Below are 19,987 nucleotides of genomic sequence, written 5' to 3'. Positions count from 1 at the left end.
CTAAATCCGGGAGAGAACAGTCAAGATCAGTTATTAGAAAATAAGTGACAAATTCTACATTTAAAAATAGTTCTAAAACGTGAAGAGAAATTACTCTTAAACTATTAAGTTCGTACAACACAAATTTGATAACATGATGATTACCGCATGAGCGCTGACTTATAGACTTACTTGTGGGTTAAAGAATAAGAAAGAAGAAATTATCTCTTACAACCGAACCAAGAATTAATTTAATAATTCCGGTTTTACGCACCCCTTGATTTACGTCGCTAGCACACTGCCACCCAGCCACACACCAAGATTTACTACGTATTCATCTTTCATTCTGCTATGGTTGCAGGTTGCAACAGTGCATAGACAAATATATCAGAAATATCGCTTGTTCACTTCAAGGTGAATATAAAGAACAAACACAACCAATAGATGGAAGCAGCACCTACATTTCTAACTGACATAAGATTGTTCGTGTATGTTTGATAAACGCGATCCCCCCTCCCCCCCGCACGCAGCACAATGAACCTGTCTATCTTAGACGAATCTGTAGATGAAAGCTGTGTTTGTGTTTTCTCGCTGGGCCAAAAATCAAATCTAAACTGAGCCGTTTTGGGAGGAATATGTTGTTTTCTCGCTGAGGCGTAAATGCCACTAAAATAAAGCAGGGTGGATTGATTTAAATCACCTGATTTTTTAAAAATAAAAATCATTAATTTAAATCAAATTCCAAAATATATGAATTTGAAGTGAAAATAAGTGAAATCTCGTTTCTGTTCTGTTATTTCGATTATGGAAGATAATAATCATAATACAATGAGACTCAAATATAAGTACAGCACAGTATGAAAACCAATGTTTCATGCAGATGATGATTAGGAAAAATTCCGTTTTGAACGGCTAACGAGGCAATCCTACTTTCTTCCCTTCGTAACATAACGTTTGTAAATCGTTAACTATTCAACCAGGGAAATCACCATCGACATATAAAACGAAAGTTCTTTCATGTGCGCTTCTGTTTGTTCTCAGCTAATAGGGTGTATTTAGGGGGCTCCGATCCCCTCTCCGAAACAAAAAATTTATACATTTTACACAACTTTAGGCAAAATATACATATTTTATATAGATTTCGTGCTCCAAGCTAGTTCTGGATTGCCGATTTTTAAAAATATGTTTCTGTTAAATATCAATAACTTTTGTGGAAAAAAAAGTGACCTGGTGATAAACGTTGCTGTACTTTTTCCTTAATCCGTAATTGAAACATTATCTGAGATTGAAATAGGTTAACGATTGGGGATTAATTCAAAATTCAATCCCAATGCTTTCATTTAAAAGGCATAATTAACATTTAATACTAATTCTTAATGTTTTTTCTTCAGTTCGCGACTTGTATAATACGAGGAGAAAGATTTGATTTAAATTTTAAAAAAATCAACAAAAATAATTATTTTTTTTTTCCATCCTTTTAGGAAAAAACAACTTTTAGGAGGGTTCTCTTGTAACCTTTTACGACGCAAACTTTAGTGTTTCGATGGACAGGAAGCAGTAATAATACAACAGAACTGACCAAAGCACTAAATATATTAATAAAATTTGTATAACAGTTTCGGCGGAGTAACATTGCCGAAATTATTACATAGGTGTTATTAATTTAGTGCTTTGATAAGTGTTATTATATTAATACTGTCGAATATTTCTAAAGCTATAATAAACAATGTACGAACAGGAAGCAGGGAAAGAACAAGGGCTGTAGCATTGCCTTGGCTTTAATTAAGAATGTGATAGGCAAATATAAGGATTCGTGGCTCCGGCGTTCGGGTCTCCAATAAAAGGGACGATTACGATAATGTAGATGAAACTACGCAGAACAGCCATGTAACAGACTCCATGACCTCAAGATAGACGGCAAATCAGGGTGAAAAAAAAAAGTAATTATTTATTTTATTTAAATCAAATCTTTCTCCTCGTATAATACAAGTCGCAAACTGAAGAAAAAAAAAACATTAGGAATTAGCATTAAATGTTAATTATGCCATTTAAGTGAAAGTATTGGGGTTGAATTTTGAATTAATCCCCAATCGTTAACCTATTTCAATCTCAAATAAGTTTCAACTACAGATTAAGGAAAATGTACAGCAACGTTTATCAGTATGTCACATTTTTTAAATACAAAAGTTACCGGTATTGATATTTGGCAAGGACACAGAGGGACGGACGGACGGATGGACACACACACACACACACATATATATATATATATATATATATATATATATATATATATATATATATATATATATATATATATATATATATATATATATATCGAGAGCGGTCCAGAACTAGCTTGCAGCACGAAATCCATATAAAATATTTCGCCTCAAGTTAGATAAAATGTACATCATTTTTAAGTTTCGGAGAGGGGATTGGGCCCCCTAAATATGCTCCTATTATCTGGGAACAAACAAACAGACGTGCACACAAAATAATTTTTGTTTTAACTGTCAATGATGATTTTTCCAGTGGAATAGTTAACGATTTACAAACCCTATGTTACGAAGAGAACAAAGCAGGATTGCCCCGTTACCCGTTTTACACGAGATTATCCCTAATCGTCCTCTTCATGAAACACTCTTTTTCATACTATGCTGTACATACATTTGCGTCTCATTGTATTATAATTATTATCTTCCATAATTGAAACAACAGAACAGATGGGATTTCACTTATTTTCATTTCAATTTAACTTATTTCGCAATTCGATTTAAATTAATCCACCCTGTGGCGAATTGCTTCAATGTGCCTTTGGAACTGATATATTCACTAGTGTGACCCCAGGAAATAACACCGTAACTTATTAATGACTGGAATTTTGCATAATAGATTGAAAGTAAAGCTTGTATTGTGATATTATCTCACAGTCTAGGAAGACTAAAACAAGTACTAGTTCACCTTTTATTGAGTAAAAAAATATGCCCATGGATTCCAATTTAATTTGGAACTAATATTTACACCAAATAATTTAACTGGACTAGAAAATTCGAGTTTTATTATTATTATTTACCATTATGAGGAATATGCTTATTCTGAACAGAATAAAAACTTAGGAAGGTAATTTTATTGTTATTTAAAACTAATTTATTTATATTTATCCAATTAATTAATCGAGTTAATACAATGTTACGTTATTTTCAATATATTCTTGTGGATTTCCAGCAATAATAAATATTTCTGTTATGAGCACATAAAACACATTTATTAGGTAACATAGCATGTGTTAAATCATTAATATAACAAAGAAAGTAGAGCACCAAACACTGATCCTTGCGGTACGCCAATTAGATCTTACCTTTAGATGAAACAAAACTCACTTTTATCACTGATCCGTTTCATATAGCTTAAAGGGCACAACCGTTGAATATAAAACTCAAGGTTGGCAAAAACCATGGTTTTCATTGAAAAAAACAAAACAAAAAAAGTTTTTTTTTTTTTTGGTTTAAATAATTTACTCTATGGACAGGACAGGATAAACCTTATTACAAAAAGCATGAGTGGATTGCAGAAATACAGTTCAGCTTACATGAATTTTATTATTGCTTCCCTGTACTCAATTCATTCCCTTTTAAAATGTGGGTTAGCATTGCCTTCCCCCACGCCCTTCACATATCTATGATACCCGTGTAGAAAAATAATGAGGACTTACTCTTTTCCAACTTGGCATCCTTAAGCGTTTTCAATACAGGTTCATATCGTTTATCTATCGCACAAATCACCCACACTAACAAAGCAGTTCTCTCTGATCTTGGTTTAAAGAATAAGTTAAATAATGCATCATCATTGTAGAGAGAAACGTCGTAAGAATAATTGAACGATATTAGATTTTGTCTAAAAGTATTCACAATTTCAATTGCTTCGGCTTCCATATCTTTATGAGTATCCCAAATAGAACGTACCTGAAAAGAAAAATATACATTAAATGCTAAACCTTAACTTATGTTGTTGTCCATAAAAATCACGACAGATGCCATTTATAACAGTAGAACATGTCAATCTGTGCGTAATTATCATTCCTAATACAGGTTGACATTTCAAAAATCCGAACTTGAGTATCTGAGTTTGGATGGTTATAACAGAAAATGACTACGGAGTAACAAAATGAGCAGGAATACATATAGCTGGTGCAAGCAAGATACAACAAATAATTGCCGACTAGAGTGCTATCAAAATATATCAACGGTGCCTTCAGAAAACAGTAGCACACTAATGCGGTAAATTTGGAAATGGGCTCCGAAATTAATGCTGGAGATCTGAAGAACTGAATTATCGTTGGTCGGATTTATGAATATCAGCCTGTAGTAAACATTCAAGTAAGCAAGCAAGCAGTCAAGTAAATTATTTTGTACCCACGTCAGCATTCTATCTTCTATATAAAAAAAAAAAAAAAAAAAAAAAAAAAAAAAAAAAAAAAACGACACTCGGAATCATTTAATCGTCATACGTTCATTAGTTCTATATACTTTCATTGTCTCTAAAAATGTGTAGATATGCTTTCTGTCGTTATATTATATATATGTATATTTTAAGAATATAGTTAAGAAATAACCTAGGTATTTAGTTACCAATTAGCCATTAAATGAAAGCAAGTCAACTTGGAACTTTCGATACCTTTTATTGTAGTGAATTATAGTTTTTTTTTTCAGAGATAGTTACAAAGGTCCTGGGTACATAACAACGGTAGTACAGAGTATCAAAGATCCTGGGTTCTAGGATCGAGCTGTCCAAAACATAAAAGCATTCTAACCTAGATTGACAGCATTAATATATAACATATACATTACACAATGTAAATATAAGTGTATACAAGGAGTCATTCGCCTTGAAGACGAATTTCGAGAGAAAGCGATATTAAGCTCCCTTTCTACTCCAGAATACACCTGGCCAAGGTCATAATGAGACCTAGTTAACTCTATCTTGCAATATCTTAATTAATCAGTTATGCATACTTGTAATATATGACTTATTGTACTTACATAATTACAACCATTCCTACACTATATAACAAAATGTAACGACGAGTAAAATTCGCGATTACACAAAGTGACTTCAACACAAGTACACTTTGGCCGAAGGTTAATTCAGCTAGGTGATACAAGTCTCGGAGCTGATTAATTACTTGCCCTACAGACCACGGATGGGTCTTCGCGGGTTATGAAGCGCGATAGACTGTGCGGAGAGATCCAGCTCACGTATGGGTCTGAATCGTACTGAACCTCGAATGAATCGAAACAAGTCGTTATAAAGCATCTCAATTCTCTTTCACATTACAAACCGTAACTTTGACCCAACTACGTCATAGCCCTGTATCCTATTCCACTTTGGCCAAAATATTATTTTTGATATTTCTAAACTCGGTCACCGCTTTCCATCAATCTTGTAATGAGGACACTTAGTTATATTTCCGTTGAAGGACCTATTTCTTCTGCTTCTTTTGACTGTGACGTCACTCAAAGACTGTTAGATTTTCTGTGCAGTGGCTGTTAATAGTTTTGCGAAGAATTCTCTTCCGTGTTAAGGACAGTTATTGTGTTTGCTTTGTATTTTGTCTACTGTTCACTGAAGTTTTTAATGCCTCTCTTTTTGAATTTCTTTTTTGAATAAAAAAGGAAAATAATTTTTTCTGGATGTCGTCCCTTTTTCTCCACTGGAACGTGGTACTCCCATGCTAACGAAATACACCCGGTCAATACTGAAATGTATGACAAAATAATTTTTTCTGGATGTCGTCCCTAATGAAAGTATATAGAATGGCTCCCCGGCGGGGAATCGAACCCCGGTCTCCCGCGTGACAGGCGGGGATACTAACCACTATACTACCGAGGATTTCTTGACATGTGATCAGCAAGTCCATTCTGAGTTCCCGCTATATGTTGAATTTGAAATTGAAAATTTGAGAAATAGTCACGCCAACGCTGAAGTTTGCTGCTTAAGTGATTAGACTTTTGCAGGGCTGTCACGGCAGTACTATCTGTATACACAGTAAACGGTTGACCCACTAAATACTTGTAAAATTTCTGCAAAGAAAAATACACAGCATATACCTCAAGTTCGTACGTGGGGGGAGGGGTTTTTCTGGGGGGATGCCTGCTGGAAGCATACATCACAACCTTCCACTCTTTTTCACCGATTTTTCTCTGTAGTAATGCCGAGCCGACGCCAAGCAGAGATGCATCACAGACTATAGCGTGTTCGGTATTGCGTGTTGTGTACATTTGTAGGAGTGGGGGAGAAGTCAATGCTTTGCGCATCTCTTGGTACGCAAGCTCACAAGCGTCATCCCAATGAAGTTTACGAGGATTTCCTTTGAGGGCGTTGTACAAAGGCGCCAATTTGAGAGAAATATCCTTAAAGAAATTTCGAAAAAAATTTATCGAAGCGAGCCAACTTCGAAGTTGTTTGACAGTTTTCGGTTTTTCAATTTTGAGAATCGCGTCAAGTTTATCAGGATTGGGACGAATTGTTCCGTTGTTCACAATGTAACCTAGACATTTTACTTCATGCACACCAAATTGCGACTTGTCTAAATTGAAAAGCACGGAATATTGCTGTGCTGCTTTGAGCACTTTGTCAAGCGTTTGAAGCATTTCTTCAAATGAATTTCCGATTACATACATGTCATCTACGTACAAAGCAACGCGAGAAGAATCTATATCTTCAAAAATTTGTCGTAATATACGTTGTAAGTATATTGTGGAATTTTTATATCCCATTGGCAATTTCCGTAGTTGCATTTGTGTTCTAGGCAATTCTAAGCTAGGTACACTGAATGCAGTAAAAGGACGATCTTCTTCGCGAAGTGTTACTTGAAAAAAAGACATATGTAAGTCCAATGAACAGATCCATTTGGCGTCAGATAGTTTTTCGAGAGAATCCTGAACCGAAATGATTGGATCGTTGATACTGATACAATTATCATTCAATTTTCTCAGATCCATTACACAACGAACCTGTTTTCCACCTGGTTTGGGAACAAATAAAACATTGTTGCGAACAGGACTGTCGGCATACTCTAAGACTCCTTGGTCTAGAAGTTTAAGAATTTCATCTTTCGCTTGAGGCCGAAGCCTGTGAGGAATTGTATATGCGACAGCTTGAAACGGTTCTCTGGATTGAAGATTAAGAGATACATCGAAAGCATCTATAGCCGTGAAGTCATTACTACTCCACTTGAAAACAGTGGCGTACTGAGACAACAGATTTTGTAATTTCTGTTTTTGTACATTTGTCAATGTTTTACCTAAATTAAAGTTCGAGACGTCAATCAGATGGCCAATTTCTTGCATGCGTTTTGAAACTTTTTCTTGCACCTGCTCAGGGGTTGGTGTGTAAAGTTTTCTGATTGTGTTTACGTGTACTGTTTCACTGTCTTCCGTCAATCGTGACGCTATGGCTAGAGGTGTTCCCTGTTTGAAATGTTTTGTGAACCGAGAAGTGTTCACTATAGGAACCGCTGGGTTCTCAGCTGAAGCAGCTGCTTGTACCATAAAACACTTTTTGAGAAATTTGTTTACAGGTGTATGTACGTGAAAATTTTTAATAGGCATATCGAGAGAGAATTCGAGAGGCACTATACAACATGATTTGGGTGGAATTGTAATAGCTTGTTTGCAAATGAGCGTGAAATGTTGATTATTTGCAATTTCCTGTGCCAGAACTGTAGAAAGTTTGTGAATTTTTGGTTTCTTAGCATTTTTCTTAGGTGGTTTGCAACCAAAATGTTCAAGCGTAAGTGTGTTAGTAACATAATCCAATTGACAATTGTGTTCCTTCAAGAATCCATTACCAAGAATAATCGGAAATTTAGGCAAAGGGATTAATCTAAACAACACCGTGAACGATTTGCCATTTAAACGTATTGTCAAATATGCAGCTTTCGTGAGCTCCGTCGGCACCTGTGATATGCCGTAAAGCGAGGTACGTAAGGGAAATACACGAGCATGGGCGGGCAAAGCTGAAAATGGACAAATATTCGCTTCAGCTCCAGAATCGAGTAAGAGTTTAACGTTTTCTGTCCCTACAGTACCAGTGATATAATTCAATTGGCCTTGTTGTTCCATTGGTAATTTAATTGTGGTAGATTGTGAAGCGAGCAATTCAGAGCTCATATTTGTCCCGTATAGTTTGTCACAATCGGTATGAGATTCTGGGGGAGATTGAATCTCCCGTTCCTCTCCTAGTTTTTTGGACTAGAAGCAGGATTAGGGTTGGTCATCACCGGATTTACCTGCTGTGGTGGTAAGGCATAAGCAGGGTAAGGGGGAGGGTAACTGTAGAATGGGAATGTGGGAGGATAGACCGGAGGAAACTGTGCCTGATTCATGTATGCAGCATGAAATTGCTGTTTGTTTCCATTCTTATTCTTGTATTGTTTTTTGTTTTTATTTTTCTTTCCATTCCCTTGGTTTGGCTTATCATTGCTTTCCTGTGCGGTACTGCCTTGCCTCTGTGTAGTAACTTTCTGTTTGCCTTGCGTAGGTGGTGGGGAACTGTTATTACACTGAGCCTGCGAGTTTTGGGCATGTTTGCAATGGCAAGAAGTATTTTCAGAATGTGTTCTATTGGAACATGTACCGCAAGAATGTGCTGCACAAGCATATGCCTGTCTAGCACACGGAGAACTACATGTCCGGTGTCGATACTCACACGCGTGAACGGGAGATTGAGATCGGGAGTACGAGCGTGTGTCGTATCGTGTAGGTGAAGTAGTGCGGTGGGGAGAGGCTGGAGGAGTATAAACGTAATTTCTGTTGCCTTGTTCAGAAAAATGAACCTGAGCACGGGTATTCATCTGGCTATTGAATTGCAACTGTAATTTTTCAAGTTTTTCTGCCAGTTCCGAATATGAATCTGTGTTGGGAGGGGGAGGGGGAGTACGTGGAAGTTCAGAGACGATTTCCGGTTTCTGAGAACTACTCGGAAAGCTGTGTGGTTGTTCCTGTAGTTTTTTATGCATCAGCATGTCAGCCTTTTGTCTGGTCCATGCGGCCTGTACAAAAGCGTCGAAACTACCGAATGTTTTCTGTGAAAAATAATGTAAATATTCCGGGGACATACCTAAAACGCAATCAACATAAAATTCTTTAAATGCAAGTTTCGAATTAAACTTGTCGGCGAGATGTTTCTTCTCGTATATATAGAAAGTAAGTGGTTCTCCAGGTTTCTGAACCCTAGACCTGTATGTTTCTAATGCATTCATCGTAGTCTGACCTGTTCCGAAATGTTCAAGAAAGAGATCCCTAATATCCTTCCATTCCTTAGCTTTTAATTCATCCACTTGCGATGTCCACCAGTACAAAGGTGGTCCTGACAAAAAAGTGGGAAACAAACCTGCTATCCTGGAATTGTCCCAAGAATTCAATTGTATTAGTCTGTCGAACCCACATAAGAATTTTTCAGCATTTTCGCCGGGAGAAGCAGAGAAAATTTCTAGCGAAAGGGAGGGGAAAATAACTGAATCAGTTGCATGTGAACGAGAACTGGAACGCGTGTTTGCCATCATGAAAAATGCACTGAGAACACAACAATCAAATATACGAGAGAATAGCGCTAAATCAACACATAAACATAGGTTACACTAAATAACATCATATGAAATCAGAGCAGTATGCACAACTAATTATCAAGATAAAACAAGAAATTAAACCTCGAAGTCGGGGAGCCATTCTATATACTTTATACTATCTCTAAAATGTGTAGATATGCTTTCTGTCGTTATATTATATATATGTATATTTTAAGAATATAGTTAAGAAATAACCTAGGTATTTAGTTACCAATTAGCCATTAAATGAAAGCAAGTCAACTTGGAACTTTTGATACCTTTTATTGTAGTGAATTATAGTTTTTTTTTTTTTCAGAGATAGTTACAAAGGTCCTGGGTACATAACAACGGTAGTACAGAGTATCAAAGATCCTGGGTTCTAGGATCGAGCTGTCCAAAACATAAAAGCATTCTAACCTAGATTGACAGCATTAATATATAACATATACATTACACAATGTAAATATAAGTGTATACAAGGAGTCATTCGCCTTGAAGACGAATTTCGAGAGAAAGCGATATTAAGCTCCCTTTCTACTCCAGAATACACCTGGCCAAGGTCATAATGAGACCTAGTTAACTCTATCTTGCAATATCTTAATTAATCAGTTATGCATACTTGTAATATATGACTTATTGTACTTACATAATTACAACCATTCCTACACTATATAACAAAATGTAACGACGAGTAAAATTCGCGATTACACAAAGTGACTTCAACACAAGTACACTTTGGCCGAAGGTTAATTCAGCTAGGTGATACAAGTCTCGGAGCTGATTAATTACTTGCCCTACAGACCACGGATGGGTCTTCGCGGGTTATGAAGCGCGATAGACTGTGCGGAGAGATCCAGCTCACGTATGGGTCTGAATCGTACTGAACCTCGAATGAATCGAAACAAGTCGTTATAAAGCATCTCAATTCTCTTTCACATTACAAACCGTAACTTTGACCCAACTACGTCATAGCCCTGTATCCTATTCCACTTTGGCCAAAATATTATTTTTGATATTTCTAAACTCGGTCACCGCTTTCCATCAATCTTGTAATGAGGACACTTAGTTATATTTCCGTTGAAGGACCTATTTCTTCTGCTTCTTTTGACTGTGACGTCACTCAAAGACTGTTAGATTTTCTGTGCAGTGGCTGTTAATAGTTTTGCGAAGAATTCTCTTCCGTGTTAAGGACAGTTATTGTGTTTGCTTTGTATTTTGTCTACTGTTCACTGAAGTTTTTAATGCCTCTCTTTTTGAATTTCTATTTTTGAATAAAAAAGGAAAATAATTTTTTCTGGATGTCGTCCCTTTTTGTCCACTGGAACGTGGTATTAGTTAGTCAGAATATCATAGGTCTACTAACACAAAACTGTATGGTCAGTCGTTTATCTAATTGTATTCGAGTCTAGTGACAGTTTTCATCTTGACTGAGTCAAGCATGATAACTAACATTACAGAGATCTATTCCTAAGTCTCTACCTTATGCTGACTCACAAATATCTTATAAAATTACTTTCATGGATAAGTTATTAATAATGAACTTCATTCTTTTTACTTAATTGCCTATTAACTACATACACTCTACCATAAATTAGCATAAATCTCTATCACTATTAAGTTATAGCTACCCTACGCTATTAGAAACATGAAATTTATAGTTTACAACATGGTAGGCTAGTATACAGCAATATCTCAATATGGAAATAAAAATTGTAAATGTTAACACTATTGCAATGTTTAATTTCCAAGAAAATGCAACAGTTCTAGCTGTAAGTGCGAAGGAAATCATCCTGTTCACATCAACCATAGGTTAGTGGGAAACATGGAAATTCTGAAACTTTTCTCTCGCTTGGGATAGCTGTTTTATACTTTGATAAGGTCTCTTCTTCGCACTGTATCTAGATATTCTATCTTTGGTCTTCGTTTTCCAGGTTTTCCTTCTGCCTTTCCCTCTATCAATACAGTGATCCAATCGGAGTGCCGAATAAGATGGCCAAGCATATTGTTTCTTCTTTTCCCTACTATTTTTATGATCTGTCGTCCTTCATTAGTTTCCTTTAGTACGTCTTCATTCCTTTTCCTTTCGGTCCATGATATGGGCAGCATTTTGCGCCAACACCACATTTCAAATGCTTCCAGCCTGGATATTTCAACTTTTCTCAATGCCCACGTCTCTGATCCGTACAGCGCCACGCTCCATTCCAGTGTCTTAATAAATCTTTGCGAACGTCCAGTGACACATGTCGTGATATTAGTAGTCCTCTTTTCCTATTGAATGCTTGTTTAGCCTGCGCTATTCTAAAACTTACATCTTTTTCACTTCTCCCGTCCGAGGATATTAGACTTCCTAAATAGGGGAACGTCGTAACGTCTTCGATTTTCTCTCCATCTAGCCATACGATTGCCCCTTTCTGTCCTGCTCTTGTGCGAAGGAAATCTGTGACCTCAAAAATCTGTATAAACTTACACATGGTCAACTCAGGTCCGAAACGCAACTCTCAAAATTGTATTTCCGAATTCTCTTCAAACAAGCAACACACATCTTTTTCATACTGTACGATCTAGACTTTCAATAGTTCAGTTCTCTGTTCTACAGGCTTCCTAAGGTATACAACGAAATGTCATATACACTCATAGATTTATTTAATTCTGAAGCTGCATATAACTGCACAACGACGTCATTTTGGTGGATAAACTTTAATCAGTTATTGTTAAACTTTTTGTTATCATTTACATATTATTATTTTGTTGTTATTGTTGCTATTTGTCATCACTATTATTATTATTATTATTATTATTATTATTATTATTGTATTATGCTTCATCTCTTAAATTTTCCAGTTTAAACTGGTGTTCAGCTGTATCTGGAATTATGTTCATAAATAAAAATAAAATAAAGACAAATAATATTTCCGTAATTGGAACTGTAAACCACAAATTATAATAATTCACTTTAATTAATCATCCGCCCCCTTTAGCCAAAGAGTATAAACGTGCGAAGTAAAACTAGAAAATCAATTTCTGCAGGAATAATTGATTTTTTTCGTATGTCATTTGTACTGCCTGTTCCTAATATTTCCATTATACCACCTTTGCCTCTATTATATGCTATAATTAGATTTAAAAAAAAAATATTCGCTGAGCAAAGCAAACCGACTTTTATTATGAAACTAATATGTAACAGTTTTGCCAACTAAACATTTTGACTGCATCCGACACTATCTAATATCTGATAGTGTTTGATGAAGCTAAAGCGTTTAGTTGGCGAAACTGTCACACGATATAGATCATATAACAAGTAAGTTTCGTTTCACAGTGTGAACGACTTCCAAATATGAGAATTCAATACTCAAACTTGAAGTAATCCATCTACAAGTACAGCTTGCAATAGATTAATAAGATCAAAGGCAACCTGTATTTCTGAAGCTGAATCACGATCAGAAAGGCATTACTCGCTATGCCTTACTTTTTTTTCCTATAGTGAAGTTGAAACCGAGAATCATTAATTTGAACCACTTCCGGTTTGATTAAACGTGTAACGTACCGATTACCTGTAACGATACATTACATTGTTTAGGTTGTATGTTTTGAATTTGTGTTCGTGTTTAATTTGTTATGATTCGTGTTCCTTATGAATTCGTTATTGATGTTCCCTTTTATTAAATGTTTGGTACTGTTGAGATGATGCCTTGAGGGTGTACATAATCTCTATCCCTCCGGTGCCTCCATATTTGTGGTGTGATATATGTGATGAAAATGTTTAACATCAAAATGTCAGGTTAAAAATTTGTGCGACGTCACACATCCCCGACATTCCTTAATTGTGTCTCCACTGATGTAGTCTAAGTTACGTAATAGGCTGTTAGAATCTTCTGGAACAATGATGGTAACATCGATTAAACCATTACTGCTACGTTATTTTGTTAGTGTTACTAATTTGACATAGTTGGAAATATATATAGTTTCCAACTATATATATGTATGTATATAGTTTGGATATCTAGAAATCAGACAGCTTTGAAACCTTTAGACATATATTTTTCTTTTGTTTTTCGAATTACATAATTAGTTTGGCTCATGATGTCGACTGATGTAATATTGATCTCGGTCATGGATGCACTTGAGGCATCAATTTGCTGCCCTTAGCTGCAAGATACTGAATATTATGTATCTGGATGAATTCTTTTAATTCTAAGGAACAAAATGGCACAAAATTTAGTTTTCTTTGTAATCTGTTCCCAAGTAACTAATATGAATAATGGAATAACCCTAAAACACTATCCAGTGTATATATATACAATTTTATTTTATTCTTCAATTGGCGTCCCCAACCCGGATTCGTTACTACATCCTAGATCTGTGATGTTATTTAATTTAAATTATTATGATATGGAAAACCCTAAATTTCTTCAATTGACGACATCAGTTAAGATTTGTTCATTCTGATATTTTGTTAAGTTTAAATTTTCTTCAATTGATGATCCAAGCCAGGATCCATTTCCATAGAAACGAGAAATATTGAATTTAAATAACTGCAAAATTAATGTATTCTTCAATTGGCGACCTTCAGCTTTAGGATAGTACATACTTTAATAACAAAATTAATTTCTGTACTCATCCTAACTGGTGTCGTCAATTGAAGAAATTTAGGGTTTTCTATATCATAATAATTTAAATTAAATAACATCACAGATCTAGGATGTAGTAACGAATCCGGATTGGAGACGCCAATTGAAGAATAAAATAAAATTTATATATATATATATATATAGTAAAACCTGCCTTCAACGGACCCTTTATTAAACGGAAAACTGTCTTAAAGGGAAATATTTCATGGTCCCATGGATTTTGGAGTAAAAGACATGTAAAAGTCCCTTCATTAAGCGGAAACTGTGTTATGCGGACAACGAAAAGCAAAATAAACCTTTAACGGAAAATTCTGAGTTTCAGACTACATCGTTTAGAAAATTTTTAAACATCTTGTGAGAGGGTAAACATATACTGTCTGCGATAAATACTTCGTTCTTTTGTTAAATCTTTATGGGCAGTGTTGACTTTCGTCAATCACTACTCATATTCAGCTCCCACAATTTTTCGCTAGTCCTACGTAGCATGTCAGCTGTCAGTCTTCTTTGTAGGCTACTTCTGTTCCGTTTGTGTAGCAACTAGCGACAGCCAACAAAATTGAGAAGAAAACTGACAAAACAAAGTTCTGGAAAAAAGGAATTGAGGTAAAGCAGAAGTTATATATCTCCATCACGTGGTGAAAACAAGGAGGAAAGAGTTCAGAGGATTTTCAAAATTCCAGAGAAAGCTTTTCTGTGTCCTGAAGTATACCGCAGCCAAGTAGTAGCAATGTATGCAAAAAATCCTGCTTGACTATTGGGAAAAATAAAGGAAAGTGTGCACAGCATATTTTGTGTTCATTTTAAGTTTTTTTGGGTATTAATCTGTAAAAGGAAAAAGTACTGTAATTGAACAAGTTGCGTACATTAATATATTTTCTCATTATGTCCGTTATAAGCATATATATTTTTTAACGGAAAGGTCTATCTCCATTAAGCGGAAACCTGTCTTTAACGGAAATTTTTGCGAGTCCCGCTCGATTCCGCTGAAGACAGGATATATATATACTGGATAGTGTTTTAGGGTTATTACATTATTCATATTAGTTACTTGGGAACAGATTACAAAGAAAACTAAATTTTGTGCCATTTTGTTCCTTAGAATTAAAAGAATTCATCCAGATATATAATATTTAGTATCTTGCAACTAAGGGCAGCAAACTGATACCTCAGGTGCATCCAGGAATGTAATGGAGCATATACGGCGTATACCCACCTAAAATTGTTATAGTTCAGCGTATACTCACCTTAAGTTTACGAAAGAATGAGCGTAAATTGGGGTGCGTATATACCAAGTGGTCTTCCGTATACGCTATACTTTTGAAAACGCTAGAACGTATACCTACAAAAAATTTTAGCATTACGCCACTGGGTGCATCCATGACCGAGATCAATATTACATCAGTCGAAACTGGTAGTAGCAAATTTTAACAACTTCCAGTTTTGGTAGAGTGTTGCGGGTTGTGACGATAAGTTCTCTTGACACTCCGAATCGATAGCAGAAAACCACTTGTCGCAATTTATTACCATTTTGTTCTATGGCGATAAGTGTTGAAACCGGAAATAGTTAATTTGAACCAGTTTAGGTTTGAATAGCGAGTTAATGGAGAAGGCGGAAACTATCCTTGGGACGCTGAATCGACTGAAAAAAATCTCGATATCTCTTATCGTTTTTGCTCTGACACCTGTCGACAGACGAAAAAAAGCCGTTTTATAATACTTCCAACAATTTATATATAGCATAGCTTTAAAGTATAATAAAAACCGGTTCGCCTTGATTTGCTCAGCGATTTGTTTTGATTATTTAATATGAGTTCCTATTTCAAATGAAACTTGTGAGAGAAAGTTCAAGTTTAGGCACATCAATCGAAATAATTATTTAAAATTATAACTCACTACTTTCCTCCTTATTGTTCACCAAAAGATCGGCGCTCGATGACGATGAAGTTCAAGGGGGCCACCAAAATTACTGGAAACCAACAATTCTTTCGCGATTAACGTACAATTACAGCGTCTAGACATATTATAGTGCAACGAACACTGTATGCATTCCGTTAACGCTCACCAATTTTTCAACACAACAAAAATACTTTTGAATCAGTTAGTTTAGCTCTCTTTCACGTAGTACATAAATACGGCGCAACGGAGCTTATTGGAACTTAATTTAAAAACACAAACCAATCTGTACTATATGACCACTGAAAAGCAAGAACGCTATCTAGGAAGAATCAGGGCAGGGCGAAGCTGATCACCCGCGTGACAGAAGGTCCACATAGATCAAGGGTGAAAACACTTTTTTTTTTTCTTGGGGCAATGAAACGAATTCCGATAGTACTTATAATCGTTTCACAGTAGTAACGCTTCACTTGTAAAATAAACAACTTTTGTATACCACACAGAAAATACCTAACATAGTTCCTTTTCATCTACACTAACTTATTTTAACAGTCATATAGCACTTGTAATGATTTTACATTGGTAACCCTACATTTGTAAACATAAAATAAAGATGCGTTAATATATCGTCGGCGGCAATTCAAAACCTGCTATGTGCATTTTGCAGGAGAAGCGAAAAACAGTATCCTGGTTAGCTTTTTGGCTTTATAAAAGTGATGTTATAAGTAATATTTGATGCTGCACGTAACTGGTACCTTCTCAAGTTACTTGAGAAGGTACCAGTTACGTGCAGCATCAAATATTACTTATAACATCACTTTTATAAAGCCAAAAAGCTAACCAGGATACTGTTTTTCGCTTCTCCTGCAAAATGCACATAGCAGGTTTTGAATTGCCGCCGACGATATAATTCTATCACATGCAGGAAGGTGGGGTTAATTCTCGATTTTAACGTCCATTTCAGCAGCGAGGCTATATGAGGCGGGACCTACTGATTAGCGTGGAATCCGAACCACATGAGCTCCCGGCGGGAATCAAACCCGGGTTTCCCACGCCAGAGGCGCTTGTGCTAACCGCTTAGTCACGAAGGAGCTCTGTGTTTAATTCTAATTGCGGGGGGCCAAAAGTAGGTTTAAAGAAGTTAAAGGGGAAATGGGTTGTTGGGGCTAAACGGGGTTAACTCGAGCAGCCGGTTCTACCAAACAAAAAGTTTATAGGTAAAATACGATGTGAAACATTCTTCGTGAAGGAATGAGAATGTGAATATAAGTAATTACTGTCAGATTATTGAAATTAATTTTAAATGATAGTACTGTATGTGTGTGTGTGCTCTTTACTGTCCTCGTTTATGCGTATACACCCTGTCGCTGACACGCCTGCTCCCTACGAACGCACCGCCTCACTACCACTCGTTCACCCACCTACGCTGCTGCCCTGATTCGCTTCATAGCATCCGTGCTTTCCAGTGGCTACCTAGCACAAGTCGGTTCATGCACTAGTTTTTTATGCCATACGTTCATACTGTATATATACTGAGCCCTCCTGAAGTCAATCTGCAAGCAGTAATGGAGCTCCTTATTTAGTGCATGCTCTGCTAAAAGGAATAGGAAGATGAAACCTAACCTGAAAATGTAACAAATGAATAACCATCATGCCAAAATAAGGTAGAAACATCTGCTCGAATAATGTGTAATACGCAAGGTGACCAGACGTCCCGTTTTAGCCGGGACAGTCCCTTATTTTCAACAGTTGTCCCGTTTTTTTCTTATTCTCAAACGGGACGCCTAAATGTCCCATTTTAAGCAAACATGACCCAGGTGTCCCGTAATTATTATTCAAAATATAAATGGCCTAGAATTTCTGAATATTCAAATGAGAATTGAGTGTTGTGTGGTTCAAGTGGGAATTCTGAGTGTTCAAGTAGTTTAAAGTATTGGGTAGTACTTAAGTTAGAAACGCTGTGTTATCATTCTTACTTATTTGGGTTAAGTTTAGAGTTACCCCTCCACTTTTTATAAAAATCAGGAAAATTTACAGGAGAAATGAGGTAAGTAATGATAATTTGAACTTTTTATTTGATGTTTAGGAATGTACGTTCAGCATGAGAGTTATGTTTAATACGAGAAAAGATATGTGGAAGTTAGTACTATTTGCCGGATGCGGAAGCATTCGCGGAAGGTTTCAGCAGCATGGTAATTGTAAAATATGGCGAATATGACGAACAGGTGTAACGGATGCTCAAAAATAATGAAGAAAACCTTTTAAATTTTTGTGAAGCCCATGGAGTACTAAAGTTAAATGAAACGTAACAATTTTTAATACTTTAAGGACTGTTTTTTGTATGTTGCAAAGTCCAAGGGCATCTTCAGACTGGAGGGGCAACTCTAAACTTAAGCCGTGTATTTTGTAAATTGAAAACACTGCTGAGTCCCAAAATGCAATGTGTACCTCCCCCCCCCGTCCAGTCGCTGATTCGTATGCGTCAGCGTCCCGTTTTGGAAAGTAAAAGTTCTGGTCACCTTGGTAGTACGTGAAGTAAACGGAATACAAATAAGCATGAGCAACAACACAAACAACAATGAAACAAGATAATATAGTGCACATTTTTTTGAAAGCCATTGTCGATTTATACAAACCATGAAGTAGACCGTAATGTAACCTAACAAAAATTAGGCTATTGTTATTAAAAAAAAGGGGTTCATTCGAGCAGACGTCTCTACCAAATAGAAAATTTATAGGTAAAATACGATATGAAACATTTTTCGTGAAGGAATGAGAATATGAATACAAGTAATTTTTGTCAGTGCACAGCATACTGAAATGAATTTTAAATGGTTCTAACATGAAAATGTAAGAAATGTCGTAATTTCGTTATAAGTTCTGAAGAATTGTTGCCAATATCTTAGAATTTTCAACTTAACCTGGAAATTTACGAATTCTCAAAATTTCGTAGAAACAACCTGAAAGCTGTAATTCAAACTAAAAACGTAAGAAATCTGTCAAAATGTGATAGAACCGTCTGCTCAAGTACGGCCGCCACATCTTTCCATGCAGAGTATTGAATTCTGGAAAATGCGGTGTGTTTAAACTTAACCTGCACCTGGAAAGATTGTACATAGGAATAAAAAAAATATGTAAAATGTAAAACACCGAAAAAAATTTACTTACAAATTGTTTTTTGACGTCTTAATCCGTACAATTAAACTCCCGCCATTATTTTCAATTCATATCACAGTTGCCAACTGCCACAAGATGAAAATACAACAGTTCAAAAATTCATGTCCTCAATTCCGGAAAATCAATGACACTGGAAGCTCTTGGCCCCATTGTTTGTTTTTGGTTCTCGAATATTAGGTGTAAAGAGGAGTAAAAGTGAGGGGAATGCGGGGGCACGTCATACCCCAATTCCAAGAAATATCTATGGCGTCCCCCCATTTCCTAGAAAATTACAATGGACAAAGACACGGCGGACGGCGTGACGTCATCCGTTCCCCTGCCATTTCAGATACACTTTTACGTACATCTGGGTATAAGCAGTAGTGCTATTCTAATCTTTTAACAACCGTCTCTCTCTCTCTCTCTCTCTCTCTCATATATATATATATATATATATATATATATATATATATATATATATATATATATATATAGGTAGATAGATATAAAGTGGTCGAAGTGAAACGGTATGCGGTGGTATGCCATACCGACTATGGTTTTTCAGTGATGAAGGAATACCATCTCTGGTTTTTTAATGATTAAAACATGTCGTCACTGGAAAGTAGACGCTAAAAACCTTTATAAATCCATTTTTATGCACAGTAATTGACGAATGGCTATGCACGTAAAACTTAGAAATAATTACTAAATTTACAATACT

The 19,987-nt window shown here is 35.9% G+C and overlaps 1 protein-coding gene and 1 non-coding gene across 4 annotated transcripts in view; both read right to left on the bottom strand.

The window, feature by feature from the left end:
- Positions 1-19,433, bottom strand: part of LOC145689903 (uncharacterized) — a 50,418-nt gene extending 30,985 nt beyond the window's left edge. The window contains exons 1-2 of one of the 3 annotated variants that reach the window (XM_081764227.1): positions 19,279-19,433; positions 3,695-3,944 (exon numbers count right to left, since the gene is read on the bottom strand). In XM_081764227.1, the coding sequence (XP_081620353.1) occupies positions 3,695-3,914 (220 nt within the window). In that variant the 5' untranslated portion in view covers positions 3,915-3,944; positions 19,279-19,433. Of the gene's footprint in view, positions 1-3,694; positions 3,945-5,021; positions 5,156-19,031; positions 19,148-19,278 lie in introns of those variants that run through there. The other 2 variants (XM_081764229.1, XM_081764228.1) reach the window with 2 other exon arrangements.
- TRNAD-GUC (transfer RNA aspartic acid (anticodon GUC)) lies at positions 5,800-5,871 on the bottom strand. Its single transcript has one exon. It is a non-coding gene; the product is annotated as a tRNA-Asp (tRNA).
- Positions 19,434-19,987: the final 554 nt, after the last annotated feature.

This window comes from Thermobia domestica, chromosome 7 (genome assembly GCF_964235325.1).
Source record: "Thermobia domestica chromosome 7, izTheDome1.hap1.1, whole genome shotgun sequence".
NCBI lineage: Eukaryota > Metazoa > Arthropoda > Insecta > Zygentoma > Lepismatidae > Thermobia > Thermobia domestica.
The sequence above is the reverse complement of the archived record's forward strand: the minus strand, read 5'-3'. Positions and strand labels throughout refer to the sequence as shown.